This window comes from Leptodactylus fuscus, chromosome 9 (assembly GCF_031893055.1).
Source record: "Leptodactylus fuscus isolate aLepFus1 chromosome 9, aLepFus1.hap2, whole genome shotgun sequence".
Taxonomy (NCBI): Eukaryota; Metazoa; Chordata; class Amphibia; order Anura; family Leptodactylidae; genus Leptodactylus; species Leptodactylus fuscus.
This window is the reverse complement of record NC_134273.1, coordinates 61,929,707-61,951,113: the sequence shown is the minus strand read 5'-3', so window position 1 is coordinate 61,951,113 and position 21,407 is coordinate 61,929,707. Positions and strand designations below refer to the sequence as shown.

Below are 21,407 nucleotides of genomic sequence, written 5' to 3'. Positions count from 1 at the left end.
AAGACTGCTGGTTTTGAAACAGACTCCAATTTACCTCCAATCTGTGGTCAGACATGCGACCTAACACGTTAAAGAGGACCACCAACTCCCAGCATCCTTTAATACGTACTACTCCACTGAATCTGGCACAACTGGAATTTTTTCTCTCGCCCCCACCAGTCATGAGCAATGGACGCTGTTAGATTCAGCACCCAATATGCTAATTATGTTCTCTAAGGTCAGGTGGGTGGCCCTGGACTGGAGCAGACAGGTACCACCCACCCAACAGTAGTGAGCCTACTTAGGATATGAGGTGCTGCAACTAACAGCACCGACAAATTAGGAAAGGTGGAGGCTAGAGTAAAAATTCCAACTGTGCCGGAATCAGTGGAGAGGCACTTATTGATCGATAGAAGGAGTTGGTGGAGTCGGTGACTAAGTGTAAGATTGTATTCACAGGAAAGAGTTCCATCCAGGAAGGACTATCCATGTGTGGGTTGTATTTCCCCAGACTGAGCACGGTTGTGTTAATGGAATCTAATTTATTATAGTCAGTTATCATACATTGAGCTTCTGTCAATTCAGTCGTGTCAATGTGGCCTAGCCTCCATTTTAGCTGCCTTGCAAGAGGACTCAATAATTTGGACCACCAACTAAAAATCTGTTCTAATTTTGGTAGCAATCATGCCAGAAACCAGGGGTGCAATTGCTTCTATTGGTACACCGCCATTTTCCTATATCAACCATTCCCTAAACTTTGCCAACCAAGCCCGTCGTCAGTAAACCTTAATAAAGGAGGATGCAAAGAAATGTGTGGGCATGGGATGTCTATGACCAGTGTGTCAGCCCACACCATACCACTGTATACAGGTGAAGAAAAGGGTCAGAGATAATACTTTACATTACATATACGAGTTCGGTCACTGCAAAAACTCTGTGAGAAGAAGCGCAACATTGGTCGCACAACAGATTTATGCCTAAATGGACATGGTTGGGGCATGTGCTTAACCACCAGCACATACAACATTACTTACACCAGTTTTGTGGCTAAGTTAGTCGAGATACCCACCAGAGGTCCTTGCTGGGGTAGGTTTCAGTTTTTGGCACACACTCCATCCAACAAGTGCCAGAATTATTAAGAGGCCTGTGGAATTTATAAGGCTAAGTTCCTAATTAGGAAGCGGTTTTTGGACCTTGAGACGTTTTTGGAGCAGTTTTCGGTAAAAATTGCTTCAAAAAACTCCAGGCGGCTTTCCCCTCCCGGAAAGTGAATGGACCGTAATAAAACCACCTCCCATTCACTTCTATTGCCTTCCTGAGGCGGAATCTGCTTTAAGAAAGGTTATGTCGCTTCTTTTTTCCACTAGCACCAACATGCCGCTAGTGGAAAAAAGAACACTAGCGGTCTCCATAGACCACCATTGCGAGGGCGCGGATTATGACGTGGATTCCGTGCCATAATCCGCCCTCTCTGTGCCAGTGTGAACTAGCCCTAAGTGTGGTGTACCCGACACCAGAGGGGCACAGATTAAGACCAGTCAATAAGACACAAGTTTGTACTATACTTTCCAAACCAGACTTGTATGGCGTTTTACCACTAACAGTAGGAAGACATCATTACCTGTGCAATACCGTGTCCCAAAGCAGGACCTGGAAGACTGTCACTATATAGCATCTGTTTAATATACGTGTTAAGCATACATGTTAAGAATGGTTCAAAATCCTAATGTGAACACAGCTTACTTTACACTTTTCTTGGTGCTTGGTTACCAGCAGTCCTATGGATAACCACAGCTCAAATATCTTTAAGTTGCTCTGCTATATCTGTACTGTAGTATACAGCAGGGTAAGTCAGTAGATGTAATGTAAGATTTAATTGACAATGGCAAACTGAAGGCATCAACCCTACTGACTATTCTATGCCATAGTCTACCCAAAATACACTTACGCACAAGTACTGATAGTTTGTTAAAAAAAAAAATCCCAATAACTGATAATGATAGACTAAGGAGTCTATTAGAAGAGAAGTTCCAAAATCGGTGGCACAGGCGTGAACATTTATGCTTAACCATAACCATATTCATCACTACAAAATGGTTGTAATGGGAAATAATACAATAGAGTCTGATCAACTGAGATTACAATGTACAGAAAGAAAAAATGACACCATGAATAGTGACTTGTATCCTGCTAAAGGTTACGCAGGCTTACCAAGGGAAATCGGAAATTCCTCAGATGGCCTGATATTTTTAAGCCACTTTTGTAGCCAACTTGGGCAATGCCATAAAAACCATAATATCAGGGAATTTCAGGTTTAATCATTCTCCATTATGTAAAGTAACCCCCTAAAAGTGGAGGTGCTACTTAAACAATAGAAGCCATGACTAAGCGTTCACGGCAATCCTATCCATTCTTACAAATAAGTTTAGGAATTCAATATATACAGATCCTAAAAGGTACCAAAAAGAAATCTGAGTCTATAGACAGCAGATATTTTTTCCAGGCGCTCTCATACTGCTAGCCATACACAGAAGACATGCATTAGCGCGGCTCTTTCCAGGCACTCTCCTGCTATTCCCGAAATCCCACTGCCAAGTAGTGCCTTGCAGGGCGCTTCTGTCAGTGAACAGGTTAATGTCACACGTTGTAGGTGGGAAGGGAAAAAAAAAATAATAAAATAACACGCAGAACGTCCCCCGGAGGAGCCAACCGCGACTAGTATATTTTCATGCATCTCCTGCTTTGACAGATGAAAAATGTCAACTGTCCTGTTTTTATTTTGAAGCTTTATGCACTATTCATCTGCTTCATTAGTGTATCTTCCCGACTTCTCTCTGACAGCTGCTCTCTCCCTCTACCTCCCCCTCCCTCCCTCCTCTCCACCTCACCCCCCCTTTTTATTTCTCCTCTCGGCAGCTGAATTTTTCAGGCTAATTTGATCTTGCACACTGAGCCGATCTTGGGGAATGATTGACTTGCTCTCCTGACCTCACGGCCTGATTAGTATTCCTGGGGTATCGTGGAAGGACAGGATCCCACTGTCTGTCTTTAAGGCTGGTGGCAGTCTTTCTCCCTCTCTTTTGCTTTCTCTCCCCATGCTGCGTTGAAAAGCCACCAACTTACAACCTTGTCAAGAATCCAGTTGCTGTGCTTAACAATAAGACAAAGGGAAAAAATAGCATGTAATACCTATTTTGCCATGTAAAGGTCTGTGTATTAAAAGCAAATCATCTCCTTATTAATTGGGCTCATCTTGTTTGCATATCAATTAAAAAAAACGGGGGGGGGAAAATTCGTCGGGACTAATTTACCTGCAGAAAAATCACTTTGCAATTTCCTTTCTACCATTTGATCCTCATTAATTCCATCATTGCATTAAGTAGAAAGTAGAATAGATTTTATATCTTAAGGGGTCCCGTAATTTGCCTGAGTGCAAAGTGCAATTTTTGATAGGGTGACCTGGATTGTACATTGGTTATAATGCATTATTAAGTGAGAATTAAAAAGATCAGGCATATCGCTAATATGTTATAATCTAAGCAAAACAATCGCCCAATTGTACCCAAGGCCGAAAGTAAGAACAGGCAATTAATGAAGATTAAAGAAGGCTTAAAAGCGAAGCCGCTCCGCTCCAAGGGTCAATTACACTACAATTGGGGAATTCATTGTTTCCACATTTGTAGATGCCAGCACTTTCTCCAGTGACCAGTCATAGATACACCGCCCTACCTGTTCTACAGCAGCATCTCATAGATGGAATAAAAGCATAAGCCACGAGCCGTGTCATTCTCATTAAATAAATGGCAATTCTGGTGCCAAATCATCACAGCAGGTGATAAAAGGATTACAAGGGAATGCTGCTTACTTGTCAATACAGTGTGGTTTACATAAAATCAGGTTAGTGGATGCAGAATGCCTATAGTGCTGTGAGCCAAGTGTCCACTCAATGATAAACACACTCTTAAATCCTGTGTATTAATGAGCTGCAGGCCAACTCCACCCATCTGCTGCTGATTGACAGCTTTCTCCCTATGTACAGTGCATAGGGAGAAATCTGTCAATCAGCAACAGAGAGGGTCAGCCTAAGCCTGGTGACAAGGTCCCTTTAAGCTGCTTCCCTAGGAGTCCTTTGAAGTGAACGAGGACATAAATTATGGACCATGGATGGGGGACCATAAGGTTGTAATATGTACATTAGCATACTCATATATATACTGTGTATATATGCATATACATACACACACACTAGCATATGCCCGCGACTTCGTCGGCAAGTTGGTGTTGGGCAATTGCTGTTGTGGATGATCCACCTGCTCCTGCGTCTCGGCTCTGCTACATCGCAGCATACTCAGTTGTATATACATCTCTGCATATGGAGAGCGTACTCAGCTGTATTACAGCGGTGTTTAAGCTCTGCTACATCTGGCCATTTGGATTATCTGAGCAGCTTCTGTATTACAAAGGGCTGAATGGACGTTGCTGAAATGTGCCAAAGTTCGATCAGCCTGCTCCTGCGTCTTGGCTCTGCTACATCGCTGCATATGCGTAGGATACCCAGTTGTATGTACATGTTTGCATATGGAGTGCCTACAGAGCTGTGCTACAGCGCTGCGTAAGCTCTGCTACATCAGGCAATTGTGATTACAGGCGTTTTGTTATTTGACTGTCTGAGCAGCTTCTGTGTTACAAAGGGCTGAACGGATGTTGCTGAAATGTGCCAAAGTTCTCCCCCCTCCCCCATTAGAGGCAGAACAACACATTCCCAGTCATACTCACTGAAACTCTACACCCGATATACTCCTCTTGCCCTCACACATCTTGCATGTTCTGTAATCTCTGATCTTCCATGAGACTCCATTTTCATCACCATTCACACTGTCCAGCTTCATACTATATAGCTCCGCCCACAAAATAGTGTGTAGCACCGCCCACTGCCTAGCATGATCTTATCCTAGAATGGCTTAAGGACCTGTGATGATGTCATCACAGGTCCTTTAGTGTTGTGTGAACCTACATTCCAAACCCACAAACTTTCACATTTATAATATTAGTAGGATAGGATACCGTATTTTTCGGACTATAAGACGCACCTAGGTTTTAGAGGAGGAAAATAGGGAAAAAAAATTTTGAAGCAAAAACTGGTAAAATTTTTAATATATGGGAGTTGTAGTTTTGGGAGTTATACCATTTTGGGGAATATCTATTGCTTAGATCACCTTTTATTGAAAAAAAAAACCTGGTGGTTTATGATATATGATTTTCTACATATATATATATATATATATATATATATATATATATATATATATATATATATTCTAGGGACAGGAGGTGATTTAGAACTTTTATTTATTTCATATTTTTAAAGCTTTTTTTTTTTTTTTTACTATTTTATTCCCCCCCCGGGGGCTTGAACCTGCGGTCACTTGATTGCAAGTCCCATAGACGGCAATACAACTGTATTGCCGTCTATGGGACATTCTGTGTATTAGTATTACGGCTGGTCATAGACCCAGCCGCAATACTAATATATAGCAGTGACAGGCCGGGGAGCCTCATTAGGCTCCCGGCTGTCACCCGAACAGGTCGGCTCCTGCGATATCGCCGCGCAGGAGCCGGCCTGCAACTTTACAGGTACGGGGCCGGTGGGGACCGGCCCCGGGTGAGAAGAGGCCGCTGATACTGACCCGGCATCCGCTGTACTAGAGAGGCGGATGCCGGTGAGGGATAGACGCCGGGGCCTGAGACATCGCTGCGATCCTCTGTCCTGCATGAAGCCAGCGGCGGGGGGACGGAGGAGCGGAATAGCATCACTCCTCCCGCTGCTGGCTTCATGCAGGGCAGAGGATCGCAGCGATGTCGCAGGCCCCGGCACCTGTAATGGCGTCTATCACTTGCCAGCTTCCGCCTCTCTATTACGGCGGGTGCCAGGCGCCACATTCGGCCTATAAGACGCACCCTTCTTTTCCCCCCAAATTTGGGGGAAAAAAAGTGCGTCTTATAGTCCGAAAAATACGGTATATACACACACCTATGTATATAGAAGTATAAAAGTATAAAATTGGGAGATTTAAAGCTTTTCGAATAATTATCAGCGCACTATTTTTCTTTTCCACCGGTCACTTGCTAATCCAGAAGTCCTGGTTCAGCATGCAGTGAATTCTGCAGTACTATAGTCTGTTAAAGGGCCATATGTTTATTTAATAGTGACTTGGAAGGTCACATCTTAGACTTAATGTGCTTTTATGTGTATGCAATAGATATTGAAATACACTGTACACAGACTTCTCTGGGACCAAGTTGATCGGAGTGATAGAAAGAGGAACTCCCCATTTACTGGAGTGTAAATTTTGTTTCATAAAGTACTATGCCCGCAATGGTTTTTTTTTTTAAATTTAAGGAGGACTTTTCACCAAGTCTACTAAATCTAGTTCTTTGTGTCAATTAATTGGCGCTGTGTCATGGATTCAGACACAGTTGGAATTTTTTCTCTACCACCCACAGTTCTCGAGCAATAAGTAATATATTAAGTTTTGGTGCCTGATATACTATTTAGTCTTTGTACTGTCAGGAGGGCGATGTCAGGCAGGAGCAGACAAGGGGTGTGATTCTGAGCTCTGACACTGGCTGCCTCTGATTGGATCTCTGAATCACGCCCCCTGCCTGACACTGCCCTCATCACAATACAGACATTAAACCAACCAACAGCATTGATTACTCAGGAATGGTGGGGACTAGAGAAAAAATACTAACTGTGCTGGAAACTGTAAACAGGCACAAGTTAACAGATCCTATGAACTAGAGTTAAAAGTTGGTGAAAGGTGCTCTTTAATCCCTTCCCGACATCCGGCCTAGTATTACGATAGATGTCAGATATTTAAATATGACGGCAGCTCAAGCAAACCCCCATTCAAATACATGTTAGCTCGGGCAAGGTCTATGTGAGTGGGGAGAGAAGTAAGCTGCTGCCAGACACTTATCCCCTGCTAAGGACAAAGAATTTGGGCACCAAAATTCAACTGTCCTTACCTATTTTCTCTTGACAAAACCAGAGCAGAGCTGGGAAGCCTCCATCCACATAACCAGGATTCTAACAACTTTTATCTCAGGTGTATGGGGGTCATCCATCAACAGTGTTGTGCCAACCTTTGCTGTCAGATTTTATTATGGCCCACTATATGCAATATACATCTTGCACTTACCTCATAGAGTAGACATCCTAATGACCAAATATCAGACTTGAAGTTGTATCCGTTTTCATGTATCCGCTCCGGTGACATGTAATATGGGGTTCCCACTGTAATGAAGAAATAAAGGCACTAAGACAGCATATATACATACTATACTACTTGGTATAGCAAAGATCAAAGCTTAAACGGAGATCGGCTTTATGGATATCAGATTATATCAAAAGCAACTTTTTAGATGGCAAAACATAGACATTGCACAAAATTAAAAGCGGAGATGGCTTTATTGCATGAAAAATATTCCAGAAATAATCCTAATCTCCTCCCTTCCTTGTTCCCATGTTCAGCACAATAGGAATAAAAGGGTTCTACCCACCTAGCTATTCATGGCAGAGGTGGAAAGACCCAGCTCGGCCTCCCTAACATGGTTGAGAATTATGGGGACAGCTGAACCCGACTCTTCTACACTGTTTCTGTAATTCCCATAGATAGAAATAGCATGGCATGGGGAGCTACACTGTTTCTGTAAGTCCCAAAGTCAAGGAAACAGTATAGATGGATGGCTGTGCTACGTAGTTTTCTGTAACTCATAGAACAACCATGTTGCCTGTAATTCCTGACCTGGTAGTCTGGAGAAGGGGCCGTATATTATCATCTCAACCATATTTGCCCGAGATGGAAAAACCCCTTGAACTTCTGGGATCTGTTAAGAATTCCTAGTAGAATGCTGGATTATCTGCAGCATCCTATACAGGCTGACCATACAAGCAACATATTTCCTACTTACAAGTATCATTCATTTCTAACCTTAGGTTGTCTTAGAAGGCTATGTTTCAACATTACTATAAGTCTGACTATATACTAACAGTAGTTATTATTGGTATATCATCCATCAATTACGCCAATAGGACAAGTTATGCCATGGCCCTCCAATTCATACAGAAGAGCCCTCTATGTGAGTGAGCTGCACCAATCCATGCTTGCTAATACACAGCACTTCTATAGACATGGCTAGGGCGGGGCAATTAATTAAATTAACTCCGTTAATTTGACATTCAAAGACACACAATTTTCATGATCATCAGAATCGTGAAATGTCAGCCCCGTCCCAGAGTCTGATATATTACATGCAAGCTTCCTCCTCCTGCCACAAGTCATGATCAAAAGTTGTTGTTTTGTTTTTTTTACTGTCAATAGCTGGATGGGAGGATAAGGAAGCCTACAAAGTATACAGACATGGACCGCACAATATTCTACATAAGGGGGGAGAAACCAAAACAGTTTAATGCACAAAACATCTGCATATTCCCAAGTACATAATCACATCTATATTTGTAGATAATTAAAACAAACATTTTTCCAAATATAAGTAGTTAAAAATTCTGCAGAATTTTAAAGATTTTCTCTAATCATCTTAGTGGTTAAAGGCAATACCCCTTTAAGGACGCAGGGTAGTTTGGATGTTAAAGTTCAGTGACTTTCATATTCTCCCCTCTCTAAAATTGATATTTTTTCATTTTCTTATGACATATCTATATGAGGGTTTATCCTCTCTACAATAAGTTTTGCTTTTAGTTTGTGCATATGCCGTTCTGATTAACTTTTGGTAAAACTTTTGCTTTCACGTGGACCAAAAATATCATCATTATTTAATGAGTTTGGTTTTCATGGTGTTCACTTTGCATTAAAAATGAGAAAGCAACTTTGTCTAGCAGGTCATTAAGATTATAGTGACACCATATTTATATGGATTTTAGTAGAGATGAGCGAGCAAATATTCGATGCATTTAACCCCTTGATGTGCGACCGCTTACACGAATACCTATGGCGGGGAGGTATTTGATGGAATACTACTCGATCATCTCTAGATTTTAGGTTTTTCCTCTTTCACTAAATAAAACACCTTTTTGAAAAAAAAAAAAAAAAAAAAAGCAATTTGGTATTCTGATGACATTTATTCTTCTACATCCGTCCCACTATTTTTGTTCATGTCTGTTGCTCTCATCCTCTGTGACATTCAGGTTTTAGAGAGAGAGAAAAAAAAAAAAAAAAAAAAAAAAAAAGCTCCAGTCTTGTTTTTAACATTGCAGAGAATGATGACAGATGCAGATAGAATACCGTATATACTCTAGTATAAGCCGACCCGAATATAAAGCAGAGACCCCTAATTTTACTACAAAAATTGGAAAAACTTATTGACTCGAGTATAAGCCTGGGGGGGGGGGGGGGAATGCAGCAGCTACTGGAAAATTTCAAAAATTAAAATGGTCGGAGTTTTTGGGTGCAGTAGTTGCTGGGTGCTGGTTGTCTGTCTGCAGCTTCCCTGAGCTTGAGGACAGTTTTTTTCCGCCACTTGAAATTCAGCCTGGCTGAATATAGGGGATCTGCAGTGCTCCTATTAACTCCTGCAGATACCCTATACCCCCCCCCCCAAAAAAAAAAAAAAAAAAAAATTTTTTTTGCTTGACTCGAGTATAAGCTTTCTCAGCACAAACACTGTGTTGAAAAAGTAGGCTTATACTCGAGTATATACAGTATGCTCCATTTGTCATCAATCATTATATTAGTCCGGTCTACTCCTAAGAAGGATCAGGGTAATGGACAAAAATGAAGCTGATGTGAACTTAACCTTACATGTTAAAAAAAAAATCAAAGCCACCTCTTGACCAAGAAAAGAAACCTGCAAGGCACAAATGCTCAGAGCACTGTAAAGACATAAAAATCTCTATCTCCCTTTAGTGACAGATGCAAATAGTCGTCCACCCCAGAAGTGGGAGCGTCTCTTGTAATTCGGTGTTTAATTACGTAGAGCTACACTATGGTAAAAACTTCCCTATAAAAGTGTGACCCCATGTTGTAGCATTTCCTTCTCGAAAACATAGAGACATTATGGAAAAAGTACAGAAAATATAACAAGTCTGACTAGTGCTGTCACATTTTCTGAGAGCAAATAAAAAGGCTTCTTTTTATGGGGCACTTGTAATTCTTTCATTATACTGCTGGTAAAATGTTCTTCTACCGTAGGCCAATCCCATGAATTTCTTTCTTCCCTTTAAATTTTAACAACGTAGCTATAAAATAAATAATCAGTGGTTATGATGGCAGCGGGTTCTTTTAATTTCAGTGGCAGGGTTAAAGGTCGTCATAACAGGAAACTCCTGAAAGCTACGTGAAATTAATAGTGTGTGCCCCAACGCAGGTTAATAAGGCTTTCCGGAGGGGGCTGTGGGTTTCACAGCTGACACATGGCATCAGACGGGGCAGTAAAACACCCGCTCACTACCCGTGCCTCTCAGGACGGCTTACCTAAAGAATGTGCAGCTGTGGTTTTGGAGCTGAAGAAGCGGCCCAAACCTAAATCCCCCAGCTTCACCACGCCTGTGGCTGTTATAAACACGTTGGCTGGCTTAATATCTGGGGAGAAAAAAACAGAAGTTTAGGTAAGCAGATAAACAGACAAATAAGACAATTTGGCAGGAAACAATGCAGACTGACAATACAGAATGCATTTCACATGCTGCACATATAATATACATGTATTTATTACCCCCAACACAATAAATTACTGTATAGAAGACAAGTATTGTCTACAGACACCGTTGCGATTTCTACATTACATCAAATATCATAGAAAAAGTTCACCCGTCTAATAAACCATAATGAAACACCAAAGACAAATGATAGAACTTTCCTTGTTATCAGGCATTATTGTATTTATATAGAAGAACATTTCTACAGGATGTTAAATATACGCACTGTATATACATTTACCCCTTAAAGGTATTTATGAATTATTCTTAGGATCGGTGATCAATATCAGACAGTGGGAGTCAACGGCTGCATTCAGAAAGAGCTGCAGCTTGTTCGTTGCAGGAAAGGCATTGTGGATTGTATAGTGGTGGTGCTTGGTATTGCAGGCTCAATCCCATTAATTTGGATGGAACTGAATTGCAACATGGACATGTGACTAATGGACACGCCAAGACTACCTGAGATGAGGATGCGGAGCTTGCTCCAGAATTATGGCCTCTTTAAACAGTTCACTTGCTACCAATTTGATATTGACGAGCAATCCTAAGGATACAGCTGGCCATACACATAAGACTCGGGTCTGCTGAAGTGGCAGATTTTAGACTGTTGTTGGTTAATTGTACATAAACTTAGGACAGTCTGTCCGACACAGCCAACTATCAGCTAAAGGTAGACAGAACTAAAAATCTGTTGCATTGGACTTTTTCTGTTGTCTGTCGTGGTCGATTGCGTAAGAGCTAGACTCATCGAACGGAGGATTATTTTTGTATTGTGGGTTTAATGAAAGGTTGGTTGTACGACCAGCCAACCACAGTTCATTTCAGATAAGCAATGGCAGTCTAAAACTGAATATGTATGGTCAGTTTAAAGGGGTTGTGCAGAACATGGCTGGTGATATCACGCCAGTTTGTCACGTGGACAATGCTGCAGGTCAGTTGCATTCATTTTAAAGGGACAGAGATGTGGCATTGTCATGTGACCAATGGACGCAGCCATGTGCTTGAGTCCTGTACAACCCTGTTAAGTAAACAATATCACAGGATACGGGTAGAGGGTCACATCACTGGCAATAGGACTACTTGGTTCCCCAGCATTCAGGAGAATAGAGAAATGAAAGTCCACCTGCATGTATCCTATGAATGAAATGCCAGTGCTTATGTGACTGGTGCTCCATTACCTGCTACAAGGCGGCTGAGACTAAAATCTCCATTCTTCTGATTGCTGAGGGACCCCGGGCAATATGACACTTACACTGCTATCCTATGGATAGAGGAGAAGTGTCTGTAATAGGACAACCCTTTTAAGTAATCATAACCACATGTCCGGTATAAATGAAGGGAACATAGATGACATTGTGTAAGTATTTGTACATAATGGCATAAGGAAGATCTCGGAATAGGCGGTGTCCTCTTGCACAGCACACATCACTTCACTGAGTAGTCAATGGATGCCATGGGAGGGGTCTTGACATGAAGTACCGGACCCCTGGGAGATCAATCAGCCCATAAGGAGACAGTGCAGGACAGCCGCTCCACCAAAATGACCCCTCACAGGCGAATAAATACAGAGTTCAAAGTTCATTTTCTTGGTTTTATACAGAATGTGCCAAAAGCTAGAAGATCATTGCATTGTGAACCTGTCACCGGGTTAGCGGCAGCCTGCACGCCTCTCTATAAAATTACATTAAATATTCCTGTTATTAAAACCTGGCGCGCTCGCCACATAAGAAAAACCACGTTATGGCTATCCAAAGAACATGTAAGACTTACCTCTGTGCATGACACGTCGGGAATGCATATGTTCTAAGGCACTGCAAAGCTGCACAAAGTATTTCCAAACCGTCCTCTCAGGGATCAACCGTTTATGTTTTTTAAAATGCTAAAAAGAAATTAAAAAAAGTCAATTATAATAACCTCATAGACATATACAGTGTGAACAGTTACTCTAAAGTGTTCAACAGTGACATACTGAATGCATGAAACGACCACTAGGGGAAGTACAGCAGCTTAAAGTATACAGCTAGATTGTTCACTGCGATAACAAGTATACAAATCCCTGGGGCTGTAGGTAGACACAATTGTACTATTAACTTATAGGACTATGGAAAGGGAATCTGTATTTACAACCAAAAAAAAAAAAATTAAAAAAAAAAAAAAAAAAAAAAAAAAAAAAAAAATCACCCCATAAAATTATATATATATTTATTATATAAATATTTAATATATTAATTAGCATGGGATTTTGAATCAAGCTAGATTGACAGAAATGGAAAGAAATAGATATTAAAAAAAAAGAAGAAATATAAATAATACAAGACAAGATCAACCGCAACAAATGAAACAATTGGACTGTAGCAATACAGTAGCAAAAATCATTGTGGCATGCAAGAATATAACTGGCTCAGATTTAGGAGTTTGCTATATATTGTGATCATTCCTATTAGCCCACTGGCACAATATTTGTGTGTTGTTTTGGCTACCAGTAGATTGGACCTGACCCTGTAATATTCGGCCTGTATATAGAGCAGGATATGTACTGAGCAATCTACTTTAAGGGAGTGTGTCAGGTCTAAAATGCCTCCCCACCCATAACCATGCCAAGTGTGTGCTTTTCTTCAGAATCATAACTGTGAAGTATACAGAGAGAATCATCTTTTTACAGATATGCAAATCAGTTTGCAATATATATTGGGGCGGGCCGGATTTACCAGACTGGCAGACTGTTACACATTCCCAGGTTTTCCTGTGGCATTGGTGTCCAATGTTTCCCGTTAACTGTGGTTGACATTTGCCTCATCTGTCTACATCGCAGTTTGTACATAAACTTGGCTCCACCCCCAGTGCACTTGCAGACTGATTTGCATATCCGAATAGAACAGATGGTTCTCTCGGTGCAGTAATGGAATCTCTGCTGGATAGTGGAATAAAATACCAGACGGTGTGCTGCAGTGTCCAATGTAACGCTCCTCCCAAAGCGGCCAACATGTCACCGCTGCTGCCACTGCCTGGCTGTAAAGGTCATGTGTCACGTCATCACTGAGAGGTGTGAACAAAGACTTGTGGGAACTAAGGCAGCTCTTAAATTATTTCAGGAAAGCTATTCGGTCATCTATTTTTTGTTGTTGTTGGGAGTCGACTCCTGTTACAAGGGGTCAATAGTAGAACACTACATTAAGAAAATATTAAAATATTCCGGTTCTTCCTCTCCTCCTTTCCCTTGGTCCTATTTTGTCTCGAATAGACGTGTCTCAGGAGATCAGTCATGACCCCCCTGCCCCTCACAGCCCTGTGCCTGGCTTTAAGCCAACTGGCTACAAAAAGATATAGTCCTGGCACATCTACATTTATCCATTGAAGCCGGGCAGTCCCTCTTTGCTTTGCTCAGTGACAGACGTGCAGCGTACAAATAGGGATACAGACTACGTCCTGGTGTTGAAGCTAGGGTCCCACCCCGTATCAATTAGGAAAAAGAGCTTCACACGAAGATGCGTGCCAACAAATGAGGTGTATTTTATTAGTAGAGCAAACGTTTTCGGTCTTGACTAGACCTTCCTCAGGCTCTGTTCAGTGTAATTGTCAGTCACAGATGTTGGTCTGGCTAATAGAGTGGGAGGTAAATGACCTCTGCCGCCGCGATTCCGGGGCCCGCTCTCTCCGTAGAGGAATGAAGTGTTGCGCATAAAAGGAACGGCACAGTCTGCGCTTCCCTGTGGCAGACTGTGCCGTTCCTCTTATGCGCAACACTTCATTCCTCTACGGAGAGAGCGGGCCCCGGAATAGCGGGGCGTCCCCAATGCTGCGAGAGAACTCTCCAGGGCCGCTTCCATCTTCTTCTGTAACGGCCTCTCTTCGCTTCTTCTTCTGGCGCTGGCTTCAAACTTCGAGGCCTCAGGCAGCCAACTGTGCATGCCTGCCAGCCACAAGAATAAATGGCCGCTTATAATATTGTGTAAGCGGCCATTTTCTTGTGGCCGGCGGGCATGCGCAGTCGGCTTTGCCCTAGGCCTCGAAGTTTGAAGCCAGAGCCGGAAGACGACGCGCAGAGAGACCGTTCCAGAAGAAGATGGAGGCAGCGCTGGAGAGTTCTCTCGCAGCATTGGGGACGCCCCCAGTGCTGTTTGAGTGTTGAGAACCGCCCCCAGTGCTGCAAGAGAACTCATTTGCATATCAACGAAAACCGGGAATTATACCGAACAGCGGCCTGGAGAAGACATCTACAGGTAGGAGAAGAATAGCCTTTCTTAAGGCTATTCCGATGTGGTACCCAGAAAAAATTGCATTTTAATGACAGCATTCCTTTAACTTTTACCTTTCATTTCACATTTTAGCGTTCCTTTCAGTAAAAGTTGGAAAATATATAAAAGTTGGAAAATATAAAAATGCACTTGAAGCGTCTCATCATTTAGAATTGGGAGTATAAAAAGAAAAAACACAAATTTAAGGAAAAATAAAAATCTGATGTGCTGTTTGCCGCACAGTAGTCTGGCTGTGTAATCTGGACCACCTCCAAACAATTGTTAGAAGGCAACTAGGAAGGCGGTCCAGACTACGCAGCCAAACTGCTGTGCTGCAACCAATTGATTTTTTTTTTATTTTATTTCAACTCTGAGCGGGGGAGCGCGCTGCTGGATACAAACAAGACTCAAAGCCTGATAAAAGTTTAGTACTATTTTCTTTTTAGATGTTTATTAATTTGAAGAAGAAAAACAAAAAACTTAAAGTGAACCTACATGCCAGGATTTAACACTTGAGCTGCAGTACCAGTCACTGCAAATATACAATGATGTACTGCGCTGTGTCTTCATCAATCACATGATCACTGAGGGTGCCAGGAGTTAGACTCCCACTGATCTGATACGGATCCTATCCTAATTATTACAGTCCCCTTTAAGGATCGGTTCACACGGCAGAAAATGAAGAGGAAATTCCTCTTCATTTTCTGCGGTCGACTTTTTTGCAAGGCTAGCCGCACTGGATGCCGATGCAATGCATTAGTATTCCGTCGCGGCATCCCGCTCCTGACCTGGCCCGGATGAATGGACCTAATCTCGAGCCGCCGACCCTGTGGGCATAATCTACGGCAAGATCAAGTAGGATGGTTCTTTTTCTCCGAGTCCTGCTTGTTGAAAACAATGGGAGGCAGATTCGGGAGAAATCTGGTCTGGATTCGTGGGCGGAATCTGCCCCCAAGTCCGCAGCAAATTCCTCCGTGTGAACTGACCCTAATGCTAGAATCAGGTTAACAAATGTGTGCTTTATGATGGGCTGGAAGTGATCGCGCAGTCACATTTTACTATAAGGGTCCGTTCACATGTAGAAATTTGCCGTCAATTTGTAGATGGATTCCACCCGAGTCAGCAGCAGATTCTGCCTCTCATTGCTTTCAATGGGAGACAGAGATCGCAGCAGGACGCTGAAAAAATATGCAACTAGTTCAATCTTACCAAGGGCTCGAGACTCCCTGCTGACTAGGCCCATTCATCTGCCGATGCCCCGTATCAACATTTCATCGTGGCTAGACCGCGGACAAATACAGCGATAGAAAATGAAGAGAAATTTCTATTACTTTTCTGCTGTGTGAACCTAAGCCAAGATTTAGGTTACGTTCTCAGAACCTAGAACCTAATCTGGGCAAGAAAAAAAGCAACACGACCTATTGGGCAAATAATACAACTTCTATACAGCAAGGCAAACTATGCGGGTCCTGGCTATATAACAGCAATATACATAAAGCTCCATTTTACAGCCAAACTTTCTACCACTTCAGATAATCTTATGCTAACCGTGTTCTTTTGAGTTTCCAGCTAATTTTAATGGTAAAACTGAAACTTCAGCGAGTTATCGGAGGAGAGGGAAAAGATTTCAGTGTGTTTATGTGTATATTTTATTTTGGTCTCTTTGAAAGCCTTCTCTCTCTTTTTTTTTGAACTCCTGTGACTTCAGGTGATCTAAAATGTTTCTCAAGAAAATCCCTGTGGTTCTATACCTTTGAAAAGTTTACAGCGAATTATAAAAACTTGTATCCTAGGCAAATGATGTGGTACGCTGCATGAAAATTAAATAGATCTATAACGTGTAATCTCTTCATCGTGGCCATACAAGCGGACTATGCCAGATTTACACATCAGAGAATGTTTGATGTCAATAAGATGGAGATCAGCTTGTTAACATATGCATGAATGAAATATCAGCTTGTTATAAAACAAGTCTATCCCCTATATAAACAGAAAACACTAACTCATGAGCCCATGATAGATATAGGCATAGACTTACTTCCACTATAGCCTATGTATACAGATGTAGCAGAGTGAACCCAAACTTGATTTTGCTAAAAACTACAAAGCAAAACTTTAGGAAAGACGCTCCAAAATGTACAAGGCAATCCTAGTGATCTGATATTTCATTTTCTCTGTGACCGACTATGGACACTTCCAATAGATAGAATGGCCATGCCAACATAAAAATATAACACTCTTTGCTCTGGTGTTGTATTTCCAATGCTGCCCGGGTTCACGGTGGTCTAAACCTCAGGGAGTCTGATGGACACAGGAAAGGATTAAAGGGATCCTATCATTAAAACTCAATTTTTTTTTTTCTGCCTACCATGTAGGAATAGCTTTAAGAAAGGCTATTCTTCTCCTACCTTTAAATGTCTTTTCTGCGCTGCCGCTCAGTATATAATCCGGTATTCAAATGAGTTCTCCTAGTTGCTCAAACAGCACTGGGGGCGTCCCCAATGCTGAGAGAGAACTCTCCAGCGCCGCCTCCATCTTCTTCAGGAACAGGTCTTTGTGTCTTCTTCCGGCGGTGGCTTCAAATTTCTAGGCCTCGGCCCTAGGGTAAAGCCAACTGCGCATGCCCGCCGGCCACAAGAAAATGGCCACTTACACAGTATTGTAAGCGGCCAATTTCTTGTGGCTAGCAGGCATGCGCAGTCAGCTTTGCCCTAGGCCTAGACGTTTGAAGCCATCATCGGAAGAAGACGGGAAGATGACCCATTCCTGAAGAAGATGGAGGCGGCGCTGGAGAGTTCTCTTACAGCATTGAGGACGCTCCCCGGTGCTGTTTGAGCGCTGGGGCCCGCCACCCGTTGCTACGAGATTTGCTACTCATTTGCATACCGACGGAAACCGAACGGCGGCGCAGAGGTGACATCTAAAGGTAGGAAAATAATAGCCTTTCTTAAGGCTATTCCTATGTGGTAGGCAGAAAAAATAGAGTTTTAATGATAGGATCCCTTTAAAGACACCCATTTAGGCAAATGTTGGCTGAGGACGGTCATGGCTGTGGCCAGGAATTGACTAAGAAGATATTTCCTGGGGGCCCCTAGAATTAAATAGCAACTGATACCCGGTGACTGTAGGTTCATGTCAGCGTTTCCATTCTTCTGGTCCATTGGGGGGGGGGGGACAGAATAACAGATCCATCTTATGATTGACATAAACGAAGTCTAAGGGACCCCAATGATTATAATGGGATCCTTTGGGTGTCAGTCAGATGAACATCCTTCTTATCTGATATTCCAGATAGATCTGCACCATAGAGTCTACAGCACAGACGTGAACCTATCCTGACAGAGGATTGATAAGAGGCAAATACCTTTTAGGTTTATTTCCCTCTCTAAGACCAATGAAATATATTATAATCACTGGAAAATTCCTTTCATGGCCTAATTTTAAACAGGGAAAAGTAGCCTGAATGACTATTCATACAAATCCATATACATGTATCAGACAACTGCTTATTTATTGCACCTTTGTAAAATAAGATCCTAACTTGTAAGTAGGACATCTAAGGAGAAATGGGTTGTCAACAATAAGTGTGGAACGTTAGTTTGTCTGAACAAGTCACGATCGTAACATAAATTAAAGAAGGACTGACAAACTTAGGCCCGGATCACATCTGCGTTCAGGCCATTCTGTTCCAGTCTCCACATGAAAAATGGGGAGTGAAAAGTCCTACAAGCAGTATCTCCAGCATTTTATGTTCAGAAACCACACGGACCCCATTACAGTCTATGGGATCCATCGGTTTCCTAAGGGTATGTTCACACAGAGGAAAAGGCTGTGAAAACCTTTTCCGTTGTGTGAACTTTCTGTGCGGCTAGCGGTGATGGGATGCCGATGCAGCATCAGCATTCAGTCACGGCATCCTGCTCCTGATTATTAGGCCGAATGAATGGGCCTAAACAGGAGTGTGTCTTGAGCTGCGGACGCCGTGGCTGAATCAGCCGCAGAGTTCATGGCAAGACAGGGCATCTCGCTTCTTTTTACCGCTAGCTAGCGGGAAAAAAACAAAGTGAGTGGCTCCCATTGAAGTCAATGGGAGACGTTTTTGCAGGCGGATTCCACATCAAAATCTGCCTGCAAAAAATTCTGTGTGAACTAGCCCTAAGGTAACCGCTTGTTTATGCAGATTAGGTTTCCATTCCAGTGGGTCCCCAAGCGGACTTCCCGAACGGAAACCCATGCGTAGATGTCAATCGGGCCTCATTGTAGGCAACTTCTATTAATATGTAAATGTTTAATGCCACATGACAAAAAAAATTCCTTTCTGCCAATATGAAACCTTTATTAAGCTGCAGAGTCGCCGCTGACGGTTTGCTCCTCTTGACATTCACCTCATTCAATTGTTTGCTCTGATGAGTAAAACTTTAGTTTAACCGGGAAAAAAAAAAGTCCTTATGGAATTACATGCTACAATCTGTAACATCAAAGACTCTGCTACCTGTAAAAACACTACCTTCAGACTGAATGCCAAGTGTACTTAGAAGAGGTCAAAGAGATGAAAGAGAGAAAAACTGTCGCCAAGACTCCAACACCCCGCATGTAATTGAAAGCTATGTTCCAGAAAAAGCAAGAGAAAACAGAAAAGCACCAAGAATGTAACAACAGGGAATATAAAAATAATGTGCTAAGGAGCAGAACACTGCTTGATGCATGCTGGAAATCCATGTTCAGATTTAACCAGAAGTCACATTTACGTCTGTAGATTTTAACCTCAGAAGCCAGATAAGACATTGCACCGAATGGTCATTTAAAATAAATCTTTAAAAAAAAAAAAAAAAAAATTCCACCGAAGACACAGCAAATTCACACCTCCTCCCTTTTACTTTGATAGTATGTTCACACAGAACAAATACACATCAGAAGAATCTAACATGTACTCGCAGTGGAATCCTATGAAAGAAATACATTTACTAGTATGCAAGCTGCTGGACTGAAGAAGTCATCCAACTGTTACAGGAAATTTCCAGACCTACAAGATGTCGCCTTAGCTTTATACTAGCAATCGTGGTTTTAAAGAGCATTTTTTTAAGCGTTTATGCCATAAAAAATATTTATCCTCTATCCATAAGCTAACCCTGGCTATCTCCGGCACTCCTATTAAAGTGAATGGGAGCTTGAGGTGCATCTGTGTCCACTAGTGATTCTGCTGCTTTCACAAGAGGGGTGGGTTCTCGGGATGGGAGGGGGTTTCAGCAGTCAGGGTCCTGCACGTTTCTAAGGTAGGGGTGGTGTACACTCAGAAGGTGTCAGTTTAAAAAAAAAAAAAAAAAACGGACACTATGAGAGCGTTCACACTACCGTCATTGTCCGGATAGTGTCCGCTGCTAGTGTCCATTCAAAATCTTGCACGGACATTAGCAGCGGACACTAGCTGTGTCAGTGACATTTTTCATTCATTTAAATGGACATCGGGTGCGTTCTTTTGCACTCCGTGCCTGTCCTTAAGTGTCCGTTCCTAAAGATGTCCGAATTTTCAAGCGGACAGCAAAACCCGACTTGTAGGTTTTTTCTGTCCGCTTGAAAAGTCGGACATCTTTACGAACGGACACTTAACTTAAGGACAGGCACGGAGTGCAAAAGAACGCACCCGATGTCCATTTAAATGAATGAAAAATGTCACGGACCCATCTAGTGTCTGCTGCTAATGTCTGTGCAAGATTTTGAACGGACACTAGCAGCGGACACTACCTGTCGGACAATGACGGTAGTGTGAACGCCCCCTTATTGTTCGTTTTTTCAAACAGACAGAAAAGTCCTGCATGTAGCATTTTTTTTGTCCGCTTGAAAAAAAGCGGCATGGTTGTAAGTGGCACTAAAGGACAAAAGATAAAATCCCATTAAAATGAATGGAAATTGCAAACGGACCAGCTAGCGTCCGTTGCTAAAATCTTGTACGGACAATAGCCATGGACCCTGCTGAGCGGACACCACCCCCTAGAGTGAACGGAGATGGTTCGCACATCTGTCCAAGGAACTGTACAAGTTACAGAAATAACCAAAGCTGCCTATTCTGTATCAGGTATTTCTGGCATGTTCTACGGATATAGACATAAATACAGAGATGGGAACATGCTTTTAAGAAAAATATATACATTCAAAAGGAGCAATGTAAAGGGAACTGACCAAACTTGACTAAATACCTTTATCATCCTAGATAGGTCCCCAGCATCTGCGAGCTCCAAGACTATGTTGAGTTCATTATCTTCAATGAATGATGCATAGTATTTTATTACATTTGGATGGTTCAGTTGCTGGAAAAAAAAAAAACACAAAATCAATAAATAGAGTGGGATAACCAAGTAAAAAATGGAAAGACAGCCCAAATTTACATCCATCTGTTTTCTCCCCTCAACTCTACAGACAGACAAGATTATCAGCCAATGGAGACATGTCGATTTTCCAAAGCCAGAACTCAGCACATG

The 21,407-nt window shown here is 42.2% G+C and overlaps 1 protein-coding gene across 2 annotated transcripts in view; it reads right to left on the bottom strand.

The window, feature by feature from the left end:
* Window positions 1–21,407, bottom strand: part of NEK7 (NIMA related kinase 7) — a 64,987-nt gene that overhangs the window by 10,612 nt on the left and 32,968 nt on the right. For both annotated transcript variants that reach the window (XM_075287423.1, XM_075287424.1), the window contains 4 exons: window positions 21,126–21,236; window positions 12,467–12,575; window positions 10,473–10,580; window positions 7,182–7,276 (listed from right to left, as the gene is read on the bottom strand). In XM_075287423.1, coding sequence (XP_075143524.1) covers window positions 7,182–7,276; window positions 10,473–10,580; window positions 12,467–12,575; window positions 21,126–21,236 — 423 coding nt within the window. The remainder of the gene's footprint in view (window positions 1–7,181; window positions 7,277–10,472; window positions 10,581–12,466; window positions 12,576–21,125; window positions 21,237–21,407) is intronic.